We start from the raw sequence: 20804 nt of genomic DNA on the forward strand, positions 1-20804 counted from the left end.
CGTTTCTTCAATCTATGTTTCCTCTCAGTCATTAAGCATTAGCAACCATAATCAGTAAGAAATGTTGAATCGTTGCGGTCTTATGTCCAAAGAATCGTTCAATACGAGACCTGAGAGATATAAACGATTTTTTATTTCGATAATAGAGGGTTTAACCTTAAGGTCATTCACATTTTCGGATCCGAAAAACGCTGATTCAATTTACGGGAGTGGGAAATGGAGCCCAGGCAGCTGCGTGAAAGGTCTCGACCTTCAGATCACGTTATACATAATTTTTTAATTAAACGTACTACATGGAATGAAAAGTCCCGGGTATCTCATAGAAAAGACGTGAATAGTTTCGAACCGTGTATATTTTTTGTTGAGAACAGACCTCTAGATGGTCCGATACCAAATTTCATGGCGAGTGTGTGCATAACAGGTGATCGTGTCAAACGAGTTCTACTTTTCATCAAGCTATGGAAAAAGACGTGTTTGGTGTCCTGATGAATGTTTTGCGGTACGGATTGATCCACCAAACCCCCGTATTCTTCAGACCTGGCCCCCAGCGACTACTATCTATTTCCAAATCTGAGAAGGTTTCTCCAGGAAACAAATTTACGTCGAATGGTGAGGTCATTGCAGGAACGGAAGCTTATTTTGAAGGCCTTGACAAACCTTTTTTTTTTCAAAGGGCGGTTATACAGAAGAATGGCGATGATACTGCAGAATAAAATAACTTTCACGATCAAAAATGGACTTTTTTTGTTAGGCCCGGGACTTCTCATTCCATGTAGTATATCTCATTTCAATCATACTATTATATAATGATGTTGTATTCTTCCGAATAATTTTCTTCGATTCTTGAAGGAATAACCGGAATCAATTTGTTTGGCCGTGTACTGATAATGACAACTAATTGGAGTAGTATTGATGTCGATTTAGTTTTTTTAACGTTTTTGTTTCGCTCCTTTAAGTGATGGCATAAAAATTTGAACACACTTTACCGTATAATTCTAGAACCGGAAGTCGTATCTGGATGAAATTTAGAGATTCCGTATGCGACCAAAGGAATCATTTGAATCCAAGTTTGTGAAAATCGGTCAAACTATCGCTGAGAAAATTTCCGGTACCTCCAGAATCGGAAACTGGGAACCAGGGTAGTTTAGCTATCTACTGATAATGAATATCAAACGAAGTAGTTTTGAGGCCAGTTTATATATTTTATTGAAGTTTTTAGTTTCGGTTCTTCAAGTGGTGGTGGGCCAAAATATATGAAGTGGCTAAAATACCTCTGTTATCCTACTAATCAAGGATTCCAATTCGCAATTTTATGAAATCGTTGTATCTGGAATTGTATCTGGATGTGACAACTTATAATGAAATCCGGTTGAACCGAGCTCCACAAATGTTCAGATTGTGATTCATTTTTCAATCTTGACAATCTGGTATTTAAAGACTGTACCAGAAAGTATGGACGCACTTTGATTTCGCTGTAAATAATTCACAAGTGTTAGATATTCAAATTTTATTCGATATACTGATAATATTACACTACAACAATCGAATATTATTCTCAACATTTGTTACTTAGCCATTGTAGACTGGCTGGCGCACCTTCTTCCGAACGTTCCTCATTAAATTCCGTACAGACTTCTTGGCGACAAGTTTTGACACTTTTTTTCAATCTTTTTCGAACTGTTGAATCTCTCGGCTGCCGAGACATGTTTCCTAAGACGTGCCTTCGTTAATGCCCAAAATTCCTCAATTGGTCGAAGTTGTGGCAATTTGGTGGATTCATGTCTTTTGGGACGAAAGTGACATTTTTGGTAGTATACCATTCTACCGTTGATTTCGAGTAGTGGCAAGAAGCAAGATCGGGCCAGAAGACAACAGGATCCTTGTGGCTTCGAATCATGGGTAGAAGTCGTTTTTGTAAACATTCCTTGATGTATATTTCGCTGTTCATTGAAGCAATGGTGATGAAGGGTTTCGAAATCTTACCACAGCTATAAATTGCTTGCCAGACCATAGCTTTCTTCTTTTTTCAACTTCAATCGATGTCTCGGACTGGTTTAACACTTGCCCTTCTCGCACCGTATAATATTGTGGTCCCGGCAAGGTTTTGTAATCGAGTTTCACGTAGGTTTCGTCGTCCATGATTATGCAGTTCAAATTTCCAACAAGAATAGTATTGTACAGCTTTCGAACCCTCGGCCTGATCGATGCTTCTTGTTTCGGACTACATTTTGGTTGTTTCTGCTTCTTATAGGTTTGAAGATTTAAACGTTCTTCAGCACGAAGAACATTTGACTTTGAAGTGCCCACTTCTTTGGCCACATCCCGAACTGAAACCACTCGAACACCTTCAGTACACGTTTATCCAACTGAGGGTTAGCAGGACCTTTTTTTCAACCCGTTTTCGGTTTATCCTCAAAGGTGTTCTACTCACCGAACTTCCTGATTGCATTTCGCACGACTTTTTCACTTGCTCCTTCCATTTTCGCTATCTTTCTCAGTGACAGTCCGCGTTCTGTGTACCATTTGTACACAATTTTTCGACGTTGTTCTGCTGAAAGTCCACGCATTTCGAAACAAACTAATGAAAACGAATAAACAACTGCACAAGTGGTTAGAGAAGAGTGTAAACAACAGGACGCAGTCATAAAAATTGACAGATTCTGAACCATTGCGAAATGGCAGCGGTTTTTGATTGCGTCCATACTTTCTGGGACAGTCTTTATACCGCGAGAAAGATAATCAAGGAAGAAATAACAATTAGGGTAACAGAGGTATTTTGGCCCACTTTAGGATTGATTTTATTTTGGCCCACTTAGTAAAAATATCCGCCAAATGTTGTAATATCTTTGAAAAACTCTTCCGCAATAGGTAATTTAATGTGATAAGCTTCAAATTAATGCAACATGGGTTACTTAACATCGATAAAATCCGAGAAAACCGATAAAGTTTTTCAGGTGGGCCAAAATATATGAAGTGGCCAAAATACCTCTGTTACCCTAGCAAACCAAAAAGGACTTAAATTGGCAATTTGGTATATGGAGCAGTGAATCGTTCGGCTTTTCATGCTGCGACCAAATACTTCTCGAGTAGCTACGAATTTAATTTAGAAGAAAAAGGAAAGGAAAATGGCAAACGAATGTTATATCTAATAGTAAGTCGATCAAATAAGTAATCAATCGAGGTTAACATTCAGCTAACGACGGATTCCTAGTTTCTAATCTATCAGCGATACGTGATAAGATCGATAAGCTGATGAACCATAGATCTGCTTACAATAATTACATATTAGATGAGATATTTAAATATGAGCATAATTTGCAAGATTTAGGGGGGTAGGTTCTAAACGATGAAAAAAATCATCATTTTTACAATTTTTTCCAGAACTATCGTTCAACAACATAAATTCAAATGTTTTGCATGATAAAAAGCATCATTCGAACAACATATTGTAATTTTTTCGTGGAAAAATATTGAGGAATAAATCGGTAAAGAGGTATTTTTGAGGACGCTTCTAAAAAATCATGATTTGCGGTGTCCACTGTATCTCAGCGCAGACTAAGTAAACAAATGAACACTGCATAGTTAGAGAAGAAGTTTTTTTAGATCCCAACGTTTCTGTTTGATTTTTTTAACTTTTTTAATTTTTGGTGGTTGTTCGAAGTGAAAACTATGATTTTTCACGAAAAAATCCGCCATTTTGTAGCTGTTAAACCTCCCCAAAGTAACAAACAACGAAAAGAAAAACGTTGGGGTCTAGTTTTTTATATGTAGAAAGTGTGTTCAAAATTTGAAAAAAAATTGTGCAGTAATTTTTTATTGACGATGGACACGGACTTTCAAAACCTGCTTTCGAGAAAAACGCGTTTAAAGTTTTTTGTCTATAAAATCAATGGAAACAAATAATTACTCCAGGAAGCTCGTAGGGTCTAACATTTTCAAAAAATCATATTTTTTCTTTTATAATTTATTAAAATGAAACATTTCAAAAATGTTATGACAAGTTTTAAAGTCAATCGAAGTAGAAATCTTGGGCCTGTGCGCCAAGCTCTTGCTTTTTCGTAGAATGAGATAGCCATAGATGAAGGTCCACAACTTCCAGAGTCTCGTTCCAAGAGGCTTGAAAATTTCACAAAAAATTCTTGAAATGTTTTACTATAAGAAAATATAATGAAAATAATAAATGAATTTTCAAAAGTGTTAGACCCTGTTAAAAAAAATATTTGTTTTCAGAAGCAAGTTTTCATGCCTTACTTTCAGAAATCAGATTCTAAAACCTTAGCTTTAGACATTTTTATTCGAAATATGCTCCCAATGAGCAGACAAAGCTGCATAAAATTGTAATGGTGAATATAGGAGTTTACAATTAATAGTAATGAGCAAGATTATTATTTATGATTGTGAAAAACTAACAGTACAATAGAATGCAACTGAGAATGCACGTATAGTTTCACAAAAAATCTATGAGTCAAGCTGCAACACAAATTCATATCCTTCATTTCAAAGTGGAGGATTTTGCTACTGCATTGCAAATTATGTAGGGGAAGGTGTTCGGTTGCCGGCAGTGTTCGGTTGTCGGCACCCCACCGTAACTTTTGACAGAAAGCAGACAGCGTCATTCCGACAAATGTCATGTGTGTGTGTGTGCGTAATAGCTCCGGCTAAGAAAAAACGTGGAAGACCGGCCAAATCAACACCAAAGGCGCCACCATCCAAATCATCGATCAACAGAGCCAAGGCGAAGTCGCTATCAGACAATGAAGACTTTTGTCCAAAACGCCTCCGAAAAGAATAAATTCCGGTTTTTCTTTGAATAATTGCATTCTTTACTTATATTTTTCCGAAATTTCTTAGCGTGCCGGTAACCGAACACCTTTTTTGAAATAGTCAAAATTTATCACTTTACTAAATTGATTTTTTTTTCAATCAAATTAATCAACTTAGTTTCTCAAACAGTTATTAGCTAGGGACTTTAGCTTCCCATTGATGTATAGATGTCCACATAATGTGCACTTAGTCAGACGTTATGAGCTTAAAATAAAAGAGTGCCGGTAACCGAACACTCTCCCTTACAAACAAATGAATACGATGGACACTTAAGAGTTATGGCCCCTTCCGTAGTCGTCACTTGTTTTGATTTTATTTGTATTAACTGCAACATCAGCGAAACATGTATTGCACGCTCTGAGCGTAGCGGTTCTAAAGTATACCTGATTTAATTGTTGAATAACGTTGTAGTATGGACGACTCACGGAGGTGAATATACTCAATAATAACTAATAAAATTTAATCAATCTAATAAAATAATGCGTTATTCTGCTCAACAAAGAATGTCTCTTTCGGCTAACCATGACCTAGTTCGCGAGCATTCCAATGGCACGTTTTGTAGGTTGTGTTTCTCGCAAATATACGAACTGCACCGTATTTTTCCGCCTAACGATCAACCAAATCAACTGTTAGTGAAAAAAATCGGATACTGTACGGATATCAGCATCACGTTTGTAAAGGATAGCAACGCATGTATTTGTACTAAATGCATCGGCTTGGTCGAAGAATTCTTTCGTTTCAAACAACTTTGCAGTGCCAACGAACAGTGGCTAAAGTCGGATTATCATGGTCACGTGGCAACAAGTGCGCACCCAGACCAAGAACTGGTCATCCAAGATGGGGAATTACTAACAAAGTCTCAAAGTTGTAGCTCACTGCTGACCATCGAAACCGAGCAAATTAATACCAGTGAAGATTTTGACGAAGCCACAGAAAACGGCATCAACTGTGAGTATTTTAATTGGTTATATGATCTATATATTATCTTACAACTTGATAGTTTGGTATATGCATGGAAACTGTTCTGGTTTCCTGAACCGAACAGTATACCGAAAGTATAGTGAATATGACGAACACTTACTATTATTTATGATAAATTTTTATCAAAATAATATACAAATTCGTATCTGGAAAATATTAGTGCAGAGAAAACATACACAAGACCCATATAGTTTACCAATGTGTTTTTTTTAGAAAGTTAGCCAATCAAACAAAATATTTAATAATTTTCTAGTACACAAAACTATACCAATTTATTACGATGAAATGTTGTCATTTAGGGTGTCGTAGTGAAAACACCACGATTAGTCTATGGACTAGTGCGAGACTTTTCGAATAATGAAAACAGGCATGTTTTTCACCTTGCATAAAATATTTCTATATTCACATAACAGAACATTTATCGGCGGCTATAGATTCATCGATTGAAAAACAAGCTCATTCACGTTTTAAATAACGTAATTTTTTTTAAATACAAAAAAAAACTCAAAAATGCGGCTCAAAAATTTTTAAATTTGGAAATAAATTTTGAAATGTGTTCTTCTCAACAAGCCGATTTTTCACATGGGATTGAAACGCAAGTATGGGCAGTGCAGAAATGATATAGAATTTCCAGAAACATCGACCAGAGAGACCCTTAATCTTATATACCATTAAACTCAGTTCGATGAGATCAGAAAATGGCTGTATGTGTATGTGTGCATAACCACACATACTTTCAAAGATTTTTATTTCTACCTAAATTTCTCAGTGACAGTTCAACCGACGACGTTCAGCCAATTTCAGCAAAGTTTTTGTTTTTGAAGCCAGTATTGGATCATTCATTCATTGGATTCGAAGAACGAAAGGTTGTTACTTCCGGTTCCTGTTTTATGATAGTATAAGTGACGTAACTGATAAAACGTTCGTTATTTTCTCCGCTAAATTTTCTCGGGAATGCCTGAAGCGGTTCCAATAAACTTTGTTCATTATTTTCGCAAAAAGTTTTATAATTCTGGAATATTTTACGTAACTTAAAATGCCTAACAAATTGAATCTAGAAGCTTGAATCAAATGCTTTTAGCTTGCGTTGTTCATTGTTACTGTAATACATAGAAGTAGCTTCCATCGATGAAACAAAGTTCTGGGAATGTTTACTGGTTCCCCATTAAGCTACGTCTAATACGTAATAGTCAAAAAGATTAATAATTATTAATAATAAATTTTAAGAAGATTAATGTCCTCCTTGGCCACTGATAACAGATATCCAGGCTCCCGTGTTAACTGATATCGTCTCGATCGTCACCATTTTATGTGCGCCAAATTTTTGTTTTAATGTAGGTTAATATCCCATGCAAGAAAATGGAAGTTATGGCCTTTGACTGTCAGCATTCACGTCACGTTTGTTACCATACTCAAATGAAGCTTCTGGGAGCTTCATTGTCAATTGTCAATTGAAGTTTTGCTTACTCAGTTTCAAGCGCCAAGTAGTCTACCTGCTTCATTGTATTTACTGTTGGTAGTGAGCAAGTTGGAATGAATACAAATAACAAACAAAAATCAAAATAATAACAAATTTTACCATCATATCTTGTCCTAATGTTTCTGTGCTGTCATAGTGATGCTTGATTTTTTCTTACCATTTTTTCGAAGAAATCAAGAAATTGTATAATATCTGTATGGCATCAAAATTAGTTATTATATCTTATTTCGTTGTTGATGAACTATTTCAATTTCTTTATGTTCAATTGATCCAGTAGTTCTATCTTCAAATAAAATACTATCAAATAAACCGCATCAGAATTAGATAATCAGATATTCTAAATGCTAGAATATCGAATAACTGAAAATTCGTCTTCCATACATATTTTGTTCTTGTTTTGATATTACAATGACAGAATTTTATATGTTGCTATTTTCTCATGAGGACTTTGTTATGATTTTTGGTATTTTAACCCTCATTCAAAACTAAATAATGTTAATTTCTACCATAGAGATGTTTGGTTTTAATAAAAAATTTTGTTGTTGGTTGCAAATATATTCTACTCGGACAGGCATGTATATCAACTCGATAACCAAAACTCTCTCCGGCCAGGATCATTAAGGTGAAATGAAGCGAAATGCGCGAATCACGTTCTTGATCAATTATTCAAAAACTAGACCGATTTTCGAAAAAACCGTATTTTTTTATTGCTTGCGAACTGCTGTTTCGTATTGAAGTGGCTATGTAATATCATATAATAGGTATTGTTTTAGATTGTAGCAATTTTTATAGCAAAACTTCACCCTTGACAGGCTACTGAATGAAATGAATACAAGCCAAGTATTATCGTTCATGTAGAATATTTGAAAATATAACTTTTATATAACCTGTGATACAAACAATGTGGCCTGGTGAACTACTGGCAAAGATATCGAAAATACTCGAATGTTCTCTTGTCTTCAATAGTTCTTTTGAAGAAGAATCCATGCTTGCTACTAAACTCAGGCATATACATGGTTAGCAAGTTAATCAATACATGTACATATAACCTCATGTTAGTCATTCATAATTACTCATGATTCATAGCTCTAGCATATATAAAAAGTGTGAAGAATTCAAAAATCCATTACGTCCAGTCTTATTTACAAGCCAACATAACGAGAGGTAAGCCCACTGCGCTCAATCACTGAAAAAAGTTCTGGTTTATATGTGTCGGTTTTTCTTGTTATGCTTTGTGCGACGGTTCGTTCAACTGAAGCGGATAAAATTTTGCGCGCATTTTATGACGCTACATTTCACCTTAATAGAGGGTGGCGGTTCTCATTTGAGTTTTAGACTATCACCAGCAAGTTTGAGTCGGTAATTTTAGACTGTTTAAAATGTATTGAGATGTGTTCCAAAGTATTAAAAATGAAAACTGAAAGATTGAACAACCAGTTTATGTTTATTTTGTAAATGATATTTCATCCATCATGACTGGTTTACCTTTCATATATTATCTTGGACCAATTTGAATGTGTAACGTATGTTTCTAGGGGATATTTTTTCTAAGAACGGGTAAAACAAAAAAAAACTGTTGTATTTCATATCTTCTTGCCTTTCTCATATAGAAAGGTTAGGCAATCACTGTGAAAACCGACTTTTGAACTGAGGCCCGGAGGGCCCAATGTCATATACCATTCGACTCAGTTCGTCGAGTACGCAAAATATCTGTGTGTGTGTGTATGTATGTATGTAACATTTTGTTGCACTCACTTTACTCGGAGATGGCTGAACCGATTTTCATGAACTTAGAAGGTCAAATGAAAGGTCTTGTAACCCCACACAAATTTCCTGAATTTTATTCGAATCCGACTTTCGGTTCCGGATTTACAGGGTTATATGTGCAAAATAAATGAAAATAAGTGCACTTACTTTTCTCAGAGACGGCTGAACCGATTTTCACAAACTTAGATGAAAGGTACAATTGTCCTATACAAAGTTCCTGACTTTCATTTTGATCCGACTTCCGGTTCCGGAGTTACAGGGTAATTAGTAAATAACCGATTTCAACAAACTCGAATGAAAGGTCTCATGGTCCCATACAAAACTTCTAAATTTCATACGGATCCGCCTTCCGGTTCCAGAATTATATGGTGAGGTGTGTAAAAAATTGGATTCCGTCACTTGAAAACGCGAAACCAAACATGTAAAAAAAATCTTAACCTACCTCGAAACTATTCCAATCGGTAGTTATTGTCAATAGACAATCATTTTATTTTATTTATTTGTCGTCAATCAAAAGTAGACCATAAAGATAATTACAATAATCGTCTTAAATTAGTAAACTATTCTAAATAGATAACTAAATAATGTATAATTTATTATGAGTTAAATAATTATAATTGGCTTACCGAATAGAACTGAAATATTGCTTTAGTTTGTTTTTTGACATAGTGAAATCGACTGCTTCTGAATGCTTGTTGTATACAGTCATCAATTGATTTATTGGCCCATTTTTTGCATAGTTTGTTCGCTAGTGGTTTGTAATAAAAATATTTCGATTTCTTAAAAGCCGAGATGGTATGTAAAAATTTAGTTTGGACAGGAGTTGACTGGAATCTACGCGATTCGAGACAATGTCATTTACAAATGAGACCATTGAAAATTCTCTGCGTTCTTTTAATGTTTGAATACTGATTAGCATACAGCGGGCTTTATAGGACGGAAGAAGAAGTCTTGTCCAACCTAATTTACGAAGTGCAAATAACAAAAATTGTTTTTGAACTGATTCAGTTCGATCTTCCCATGTGATTCAGTAAGGTGACCAAACTAAGCTACAGTATTCTAGTACTGACCGAACATAGGCAATGTATAATGATTTTAATTGTATACGGATCGTGAAAACAGTAACAAAATCGTTTTATGAATCCTAGCATGTTATTGGCTCTGTTTATGATTGTATTATAATGGTCAACAAAAGTCATTTTAGAATCTAGTATTAGTCCTAAGTCCCTAATTCTTTCGCATTTTTGAACTGTTTGACTTCCAAAAGTAAGTATCAAGTCAGGCGTATTTCGTTTTTTACTGAATGTTATTCTACTGCATTTTTTCACATTTAGTTGAAGAAGACTTTTGTTACACCATGTATAAAAAGAAATAATTTCTTCTTGATAAATCTTGGCATCCTCACTTTTCTCTATTTTTAAAAATAGTTTTATATCGTTTGCGTATATTAGAATTTTTATTTTTTTTAAAAGAAAGGAAATGTCGTTAACAAACAAGATAAATAAAAGAGGACCTAGATGAGATCCCTGGGGGACCCCGGAACTGACGTGGATGGGGCTCGACTTTTTACCCTTAAATTTTACTATTTGTTGACGATTTGTTAGATAAGATTCCAACCATATAAGAAGACCTGGTAAGATTCCCAATTTCTGTAATTTGAACATAAGCATGGGTATGTCAACACGATCGAATGCTTTGCTGAAATCTGTATAAAGAGCTTCAATGTAATTTCCCTTGTCCATAGCGGTCAGGGTATAGTGGACGAATTCAAGCAAATTAGTAGTAGTGGAACGTCCTTTGAAAAATCCATGTTGCATGTGAGTAATTCTATTTTTTATTTGACTAAACAGTTTGTCATTAACGATCGCTTCAAAGAGCTTCGGAATGCAAGAAAGAATAGCAATCCCGCGATAGTTGCATATGTCTGCTTTTTTCCCATTTTTGAAAATTGGTATAAGGAAAGAGTTTTTCCACGTATCTGGAAAAACTCCAGACTGAAGCGAATTATTAAAAAGCCAGCACAAATGGGTCGCAAGATCTAATGCTAATTTTTTCATAAATATGGGTGGAATCCCATCAGGTCCGACACTTTTTGAGACATCCAATTTGTTTAGGGCATCTATTATGTCTAGCACTTCGATTTGATTTACATTAATATCTTCAGTAAACTCTGGGAAGAAAATAAAATATTCACGATCGCGGTCATCTTCAGAAATCTTCGTGTAGATTTGTTGAAAAAATTTAGCGAAAAGATTACAAATTTCTTGTGAGTTATTACCAATGTTTTCCTGTAGATACATTCTTGACGGAAAGTTTTCTGATTTCAATTTGTTTCTAACATAACTAAAGAATTTTTTTGGGCAAGACTTTATTTCCTGTTCAGTTCTTGAGTTATACTCTTTGAATGCAGTATCAATTGCTAAATTTAGTTGGTCACAGATGTGTATGTAATTCGATGAATTGTCACTATTATTTTCTCTTTTGTACTTTTTATGAGCTTTTTGTTTTCGATTTCTTAGGTTTCTAATATGCTCGTTATACCAAACAGGATACTTTGAATTATTTTGTCGCCTAATTTTCTTCAATGGGACATGTTCATTTATTATGTCGTAAAGCCGTGCGTAGAAAATATCGACTGAAATTTCGACATTTCCTTCGTTTCTAAGGAGTTCTTGCCAATCTATTTCTCGTAGCTTACGACTAATACTATCATAATTTGCTGAGTGGTAATCGAAAATCTCCTCATACTCGTAGTCGCCGGGTCTATTAATCTGATGTATGAATATTGAGAATTCGATTGCTGTATGAAAAGCTTTATTTTTCCACAATGGAGTTGGTGATTCTATTACACAAAAATCACCGTGAATATTAGTAAATAAAAAATCTAAATAACAGTTTTGCTGATTTTTTACATGATTAATTTGATTAAGACCTAAACCGGATATTTTGTCGAATAAGTAATGAAGTGTTTCATTCTCCCCAACTAGAGGTAGTAAAATGCTATCATTTTCAGCGTCTTGAATAAAGTCGATATTGCGCTGATTAAAGTCTCCATATATATGAACTTAACTTCCGATGGAAGCTTAGTAATTATTTCATCAGCAACATGCAGAAACTTTTCTTATGTGGCTTTTTGGGCATTGTTAGGAGGAAAATATACTGAAACAAAAATATGTATTTCACCTGCTAAATGAATTCTTACCCATACGTGTTCAAATTCTTTAAATTTCGTAGTGGTTATCATTTCGGCGTCAAATTCTGCTAAAACAGCAATAAGAACACCTCCCCCCGATTTTTTATCAGATGTATGGAGCTCACGATCGTTTCTAAAAACGTTGTAAATGTTTCCGAAGACTTCCGTGCTGTTAACGCTATCATCCCGACTAGTTTCGGTTGCTAGAATAATTCCATTGAACACCCTAAAATATTTTTATGGATTTCATCAATCTTAAGTGCGCTCTTCATACGGTTAAAATTTTGACAATATGCTACGATTTCTGTTGACGACGCTAGATGAGGAGATCTTATTGAACATGATTGTTGACTTATGATAATATTGTCATTATTCTCTTCTTCTGGGTAATGCGTCAAAATTGCCGAAAACACGAATGTTGAGCACGACACGCCACGCACGTATCAGTTGACGAACATTCAGCAGACATTTGATTCGGCATCGTTAGTTGCAGGTTGTGCTCTCGATAAGGATTAATCGTCGGTCCTCTTTGAAAATTAATTGTAGGTCTGTAATTTGTTGGTGGTCCCGAAAATCGATCCTTAGCTGCAGCAAGAAGTATTCTATCAGGTGGAAGATTATTTCGGCTGTTGTTGTAGTTATTGTTATTAAAGTTATTGCAATTATTATTCAAACAACACGATTCCGGATATACCGGTTCTCGTTTTCTGATTCCGAAAGCACCGGAAATAAAAAGTAAAATAATTTCTAAACTTGCCTCAAAACTATTACAATGGGTAGTCATTGTCAGTAGATGGACAAACATTAATGTGGCTTTCCTTGTTCTTGGGTTTTTGATGAATGACCGAAAATTATAGCCATAGACTCTAAAATGGAAGTCACTTTTCTCGAACCAACTTCCGAACTACCGGTTCCCAGATGCGGGTTTCAGTAGTACCTCTTTTCGTTTCCTCAAGTATGGCCTAATCGACCTGAGTACTGTTTCACTCTGTAGGTTATACTAGTTTACGGACAAACATTTTTGTTTTTTAAGAATCAAAGAAAATTATTTTGAAGAGTACCACACATTTATATACGAGAACATGTGAGATATGAGAAAGCCATCATTACACCACTAGGTGGATTATAACAGGTTTTAGTGATAAAACAGATGATTTTATGAAAAAAAAGGATCAGCCCCATGGGGTTGTTCGAGCCATTCATGTAGAACAAGGTAACCAAAATTTCTAATGATCTACAATCAAACCGTTCAATCAATCGTCACACTTTAAATCCGCAATTGCACGAGAGTCTGCTTAGATTGAACTTGATTAGGAATCAACACCGAACATTGTTTGTCTTGATTTGTATTTGTTTTATAGCCGACGAAATTACACCAATATTCCATGCAATTATATCTTTGTACAAATTTTCAATACGGATTTCGATATTTAAGCTTCACTTCGTAAGCACTCAAAATTTACCCTAGGGTAGTTGTCAATTTCTCAGGCGAAACGACATAACATGAAATTTCATCCGAGCTTGCATGATACAAGATCAGAGCATACCAATTAAAACTTTAAATTGTTTCATGGCACTTTTTGCCTTGCTGTCTAGCAACAACCTACCTCTAGCATGCTACGCGTAGGACTGAAACATTAGCTATAATTTCGCTTCTATTTATAGATTCGCGTGCTTCCAACAGCTACGCTTTTGCATCGATTGACCAATCAGAGCGATGCTTTCCTTTTGTTATATCGCTCACTCCTTCAAAACCGTCGTCTATGGCAGGGAAATCCGGTATGCTGGAGATTTTTAGCAGACAATATAGGACACTGCTCGCTACTAATCAAAATTTCAATTATATATAATTGAAAATACGTGGCTTAATACATTCAAATCGAAACTTAGAAATATTTCCAATCAAATGATGAAATAATATTAATAATTGGTACAAAATAGACTTAGCTGTAAGTGTTTAAAACTTGACCACATTTCTACGTGTATTTTCCTTGAGTTTCTGATTTGCACCTCTATATAGAAAATAAAGATGTGTTCTACATCAAAAAATTCCTCGTGTTTTCATTACTTCATTACTCATTTCCTTTTTCATATTATATCCTTACAGCTTTCATGGATTATCCCATCAAAAACAAACATTTGAGCAAGCAATCGTATAACGCAAGTGAGGTGACCTCAAACAGCCGCAGTCTGCGTGCACGTAAGCCAACTACAAGAATACCATCAAAAAATCAGACAAATCAACTAACCACATTATCAGTAAAATCTGAAACTGGATTGAATGTTGAGATACAGGAGAATAATGCATACTCAACAGAAAGTAGTAATGATTCGGCTAATGACCAATGTTCGTCTGGGTCAGATGTATTCCAGCTGGTTCGCGGTTCGAAAAGTCGATCGAATCTTCAGTATCTGGTGTATCATGGTTATCGTTATAGTAATAAAAATAATGATGGAAAGATTTGGCGCTGCACCCACCATGCACCAATCTGTTGCAAAGCAGTTGTAATGTTAGAGAAAAACCGTGTAATTGAACTAAATAATCATTTTCACAATCATTCTCCACCACAAACGAGAAAGAAAAAAGTGCATTCAAACAACGAAGATGATTCAAAACACGACAAAAGTGTCAAAATTTCCTTGGTCTTGAAAAAAGATAAAGATATACTGCAAAGAGTTAATAAAGTGTGCAACTTGTCGAAACAAAGTCAATCCAACAATTGGTTTATTAAAGCCAATCGAAAAACTGTAGATGGATTTACATATACTTTCTGTGGACTTAGAAAAGATGGAGTAATTCGCTTGAAATGTGTTACTAAGAACTGTGCTGGCCGCATTTACGTAAATAGTAATGGTGACTTATTACGGACCAACAAAGTACATTGTCACCCACCACATACCGGACGTCAACGTGATTAAACATCAGTTTGATGAAATGATCGATTGAAAGCTTTCATCGGTTGTAAACTTTAGAATAGCGCTTTCCACAAGTTTCCTAATAATATTTGTTTAGATTTCGTTGCGCTGGTTTCATAGAAGTATGATAACGAGGTATAAAATTATTTTCTATTGTGTCATAGATACTAAAAGGCCTAAGATTTTAGAAAAATTTTACTTAACATTTGAGAGATCATAAAAAATGATGAACACTTCTTCGGATTTCAAGGCTTTAATAAGCCTCTTGTATTACATGAACTATTAAATTTGTAACATAGATAGTTCTATTATATCTCATTGAACCAGGAATACCTGGTTGTTTCATATGTAGGCTCCCGGCCGAGCGGTGGCGGGTGGCAGAATAACGAAGATGACGTTTCTTTTAGTTCTATACGGAGTAATACCACGAAATTCACCTTTTTTCTGAGTTTATAGTTTATCTTTTTATGCTTTTCACTTAACAGCTACTTATTCTCAATAGTGCAGGATTAGGCTGTTTTGGGAGTTCTTTCCCACAATCTAACAAAAGTCACTAACGATTGTTAATAAGGCTAACACTTCACGCAGTCTCACTAAGTTCGGCATATCATTAAGTTTACGCACATATGAACGTATGTCCTACTGCAGTACAATCTAGTGCATACTCCACTAGTTAGAAAATCTATTCACAACACTTCATGGTGATCTTAAACACTACACATGAATCTGTTAAATCTCTATTCATTACAGCAATTTTCACTTCTTTAGATGCCTTCCGAAAACATTATTTCTTGCTTGATTTTGAGGTCACTTGATACTTGACCCTCACAATGCCCACTATGCATACTCCTACGGCTTACTGTATTACACTCCGAACTAGACTTAACTTTTCACTTAATTCTTCAGAAATTGAGTCTGGTCTGTGCTGAACCGAGCTGAACTCTAACTTTTCACTTAATTCTTCAGAAATTGAGTCTGGTCTGTGCTGAACCGAGCTGAACTCTACTGAACTGAACTCTGATTTTTTTCGACTAGTGGGTTTTATGTTCCTAACATTTCACTAGCTGTTCGGCCTAAACCCGAGACCATCGTGAACGTTACCGCGGTTGTCCGTGAAATTTCTTTGTTTACGCAGAGCACCTCAGTGTCGCGTAAACAAAAAACACCTCAGCAACCCCGAGCACATTCCAAGAGCGCGTAAACAAAAACTGCTGCGCCAATGCAAACCAGCAAATTTGCTAAGGACGCTGCATGCCCCCTTACTTACTGAGCTTGATGATACCTTAAGGGTTAGCATCAAGTCGATTGTGATGGTATCGGACTTAGGCGCGAGGATATGGGTATTAAAAAATTTTGTATAGTTTTCATAACTTAATGATAATCTTGGATTGTAAATTTTAGCTCGGCTTATTGACTTTGTGGACAGAAAAATATTCCGATTTTATCTAGTCAGCTGTTATCATCCTTAATTGAAGTATCCTGAAACGGATTGCTTAGGTGTTTTTGATTTCATGTGTTTTCGTTTTGCTCTGTATTTTATTATTCCTTTTGTTTAATAAGGCTAGTATACAATATGCGTTTTTAGTTTTGCTGGGAACAATAAAACGTACAAAGGTTATTTGAAAGTTTAGTATGCTATAATTATAATTTTGAGATACATACACGGCTTGGTTTTCTCCCCTAATAAGTAAAATTTCTAAACAGTCTGATCGGTACTCTAGAAGAAGAAGTTCTCTTTACTTTGTATTATGGGGGGGGCGGGGACTATTTCGAAATAGGATACACGTACGCAAGAGCGGTTCGAAACACACGGCAGAGAAACTTTCAAAATCGTAATATTTATTTAGAGACCTACCTACACACCACGTGCAAATTTACAAGCACACATTTTCGATGCGTTTTGTTATGTTTTGTGAGTGGAACAAAAAACAGTGAATTTATGCTTCGATTCGTCGCTGCTGCTTTAGCTGCCATTCTTTAAATAACGGATATGTTGCGGGTACTTCTTTTTGGTGTTCGTATTGTTTCCGAGCTATTCCCTTTTTTGCTGCCAATTCCTATCTCTCTATTTCTTAATTCTATTATCGTGAACGGTTCCACATACTCATTTTCCGTTTCTGTTTCTCTGTTGGTGCTTTTTTGTCTCGGTTCTACAGAGATTGTCGGTATTGGTTCTTCTTGAGTCTCCGCTATCGGTCGTGCTCTTCCGTTCTTATTCATCAAAATAGGCCCTGATATCATGTCTTTAGTTATGGGTTTTCCTCCCTTACTATTTTCGTTTGTAATCGTTATATCGTACAATTCTATGTCTGAAGTTTTGCTTTTCTTTCTTTCGACGTTTCCGTTGCTTTTTATAACTTTCGTTGTGCTACAGCATGAAATTTTTCCTTTATGACAATAGGCACAACCACTTATTATGCTCAGGCTTATTATGATAATCGTGCTTATGCTTATCCATGGGTATTCCAGTGGTGCCGAAGTCATGTTCTGTAATTCTATTTTTCTTTCCTTTAGTTTCTTCACATCTATTCCTATATCAAAGAGGCGTTTGTTGTTTATAAACGTATAGAGCGTGTTCTTTTTATCCAATACCGGTATATCTGTGTGCTTAGATATCTCCTTTTGTTCTATCGGCTCCTCCAGGATTTTCCTGAGGTATATTGGTTCCTCGGCTTCTTTTTTATCTTGGTGTCTGATGATTACCTCACTAGTTCTCAGCATCGTGCCGTGTTTCAATTCCATAGTCCCCACTCCTAATATTTCTTTTCTTTCAACTCTTTCGCCATTAGTTTGCGTTATATTAATTTCTGTTGATCTTGGCGCCACATACACCCATATATTTGGCCGCGCTGTTTCGAACCACATTGTATGATTTAACCTAAGTGCGCGGGCATCACAGGTCCTTGCCGTTCCTTTAAAAACCATATTTGCGAGGCACTCGCTGCTTGTCTCTAGATTGCTTTCCATATTAGTCATATTACATATCTTCGTCCCAATATAGTCACTGCATCCTTTGTACGTCTTATCATCTATGACATATCCCCATCTCCTGTTTTTCGCTACCATTATTATGTTTCTCTTGAGATGTGTTAGCGTTACTATATTACCATGCATTCGTGGCATAACTATTCCCCTTAGTGTCGTAAACTCTGCTTTTGTAACCAGTGGTATCGCTAGTTTTACTTTCAATATACCTCTTTCATCCATAATGTGTGTGATTCTGGCCATGTTAAATATTTCCAAACTTAAATACCCGTTTTCTGTTCGCGGGAAGTCTGTATTTCCCGTCGATCTTTTCCCCTGTGTCTCCATTTCCTTTAGCAATTGCATGGGTTCTGCTAGCTCCGTTATTATTTCAATTGCTCCCGCCTCCCCGGCTAGTATTTTTAATGCAAGTATTTGTCTATGACGTATTCTCCGTACGATGTTTCGCCATTCCACTACTTTTCTTATTTCTGTCATTTCCATCAACAATAAGTGTCTTGTTGATTCTGTTTGGTTCATGTCCCTGAGAACCTCGTTTTTCATTTCTTCGTCTTTCCGATATGTTTCAATAGCCTTCAGATCTATCTGATGCACTGACTCATTCACCAAGTTATAAATTGAATCGACGGCTGCAGTTTGTTGATACGTTAGCTCTTTTATTTTTTCCTCATTGCCTCTTAGCCTATCTATATCCATATCCATTCTTCTCCTATCTTCGGAGTCCATTAGCCCTATCGCGTTCCACACGCTTCGGCGTTTCCTTCCCCTCGGCGATCTCCTTATCATTTCTCCGAGGTCGTATATTTCTTTGCTATCTTCCTCAAGCATTTTAATTAACTCCCTGCACCGGTTAGGATCTATCGTTCTTGGTGCAGCTTTGCAGTCCTCCACCAGGGACTGTACCCCCTGTCTAGTTCTATCCATAATTGTTAGTAATTCTTCCAAATTTACACTCACCCTAACATCATATGATCCGCTTATCGTTCGCGCTATCCCCAGTTTCTGTAACACGAGATTCCCATCGTAACTTCCGCTGTTTTCTCCTAATATTTCGATAGCCGTCATGATACTGGAATGTATACAAGCAGACACATTCCAAACGTGAAAACTCTTGGATTTGTTAATGAAAGAATTTTTTTCTTAAGATTATAGTACAAAAAAAAACAACTGATACTAATAATCCTTAAAAATATGAAATGTGTTTTCGCTGCCCATGCTTAGTCGCGCGCATTCGTCTGCATGCATATTCATAGGTGCTTCTAAATCGAGTTTAGCCTGTATTTTTTTTTTCGCGATGGTTTCATTTGTTTTTGCCGAGCGCCCATCGTTCTGGCGCATGCAACGCTTGCTTGGTTTTGCTGTGCGCGGCAGAAAGTTGGACTGTTTAATGTTTACAGCTTACTATGCCGCGTAGTTTTGTTTCTCGAGTGCGTCTGTTGTTGAAAAGAAAAAATTCAAGTCCATATCCGTTTAGCCTGATATTGACCTTGGCGCTAAATTTGTGATACTTTATAGCGATTGAATTTGTGATACTTCAATGATTAACCAAAAACTGTTCCAATATAAATTCCCATTAGAAACTTAATCCGTGTACTTCTTCAATCTGTTGTTATGAATCTTTTCTAATCTGTTTCCGTTTTTGATAGTTGTCGTTTGTTCGCTAGGGAGAGCAACTACTTCGTAGGGTCCTCTCCATAGCGACTGTAATTTCTGTCCTGCTCCTGTGGGGTTGGCTTTAACTAGTACCAAGTCTCCCCACATTGGTTGCCATTCATTGGAGCTTCTATCGTACAACTCCTTCCGTTTTTCTTTGGAATTTACTAGATTTTCTCGTGCTTGAGTATGTAATCGCTTGAATGTCGATCGCATTTCGTTCACGTAGTCTTCGTAGTATAAACCATCATTGTCATATTTGTAAATTGAATTCGGAATATTTGCCCGTTTTCCATATAATAACTCAAACGGCGTGTAGCCAGTAGATGAGTTTATGGTCGTGTTATATTCGAACGTGAAGAATGGTAACAACTGATCCCAGGTTGTTGGGTCGCTACCCACGTACTGTCTAAGATAAGTTTTCAATTCCCTATTTGATCTCTCCACGAGGTTTGCTTGTGGGTGGTAGGTACTTGTAGTAATCTTCTTAATTTTTAAAATTTTACATACGTTTTTCATTAGAGAACTTACGAAATTTGTTCCATTGTCGGTTACCAGTTCGGCCGGTGTCCCAAATTTACATATATAATGGTCTACGAATGTTTGAGCAACTGTGGAGCTCTCTTGATTTGTCATGGGTGCTACGATTAAATATCTGGTCAGATCGTCTTGCATAACCAGACCATATCTGTTACCCCAGTCTGATTCTGGGAGTACTACTATGTCCATATATAATTTCTCGAATGGTTCAGAAGATGTTGTAGTTATCTTCATCGGAATTTTGTTTGCCCTGCCAATCTTATTTTTCTGGCACGAGTCGCATTGTTTGACATAATTCTCGATGTCTTGGCGCATATTTTTCCATTGGAACAGCGGGCTCATTCGCATCCGCATACGTTTGCTACCTACATGTCCGCCTAAGGGAGAATCGTGGAATTCTTTTAATACTGTCTCGCGATCCTCCTCTGCTACAAGCATTCGATCCTTCTCTGGGGCGTATAATGT

At 36.2% G+C, this 20804-nt stretch overlaps 1 protein-coding gene across 1 annotated transcript; it reads left to right on the forward strand.

Annotated features, from left to right (window-relative positions):
* The first annotated feature begins 5158 nt into the window (after positions 1 to 5158).
* On the forward strand, positions 5159 to 19056 carry LOC131440454 (uncharacterized). The gene is made up of 3 exons (XM_058611742.1): positions 5159 to 5253; positions 5327 to 5772; positions 14353 to 19056. Exons 1-3 carry the CDS (start codon positions 5237 to 5239, stop codon positions 15162 to 15164), a joined length of 1275 nt encoding a protein of 424 aa, XP_058467725.1. The 5' UTR covers positions 5159 to 5236; the 3' UTR covers positions 15165 to 19056.
* The last annotated feature ends 1748 nt before the right edge of the window (positions 19057 to 20804 follow it).

The sequence above is a fragment of the Malaya genurostris genome, chromosome 1 (assembly GCF_030247185.1).
Source record: "Malaya genurostris strain Urasoe2022 chromosome 1, Malgen_1.1, whole genome shotgun sequence".
Taxonomy (NCBI): domain Eukaryota; kingdom Metazoa; phylum Arthropoda; class Insecta; order Diptera; family Culicidae; genus Malaya; species Malaya genurostris.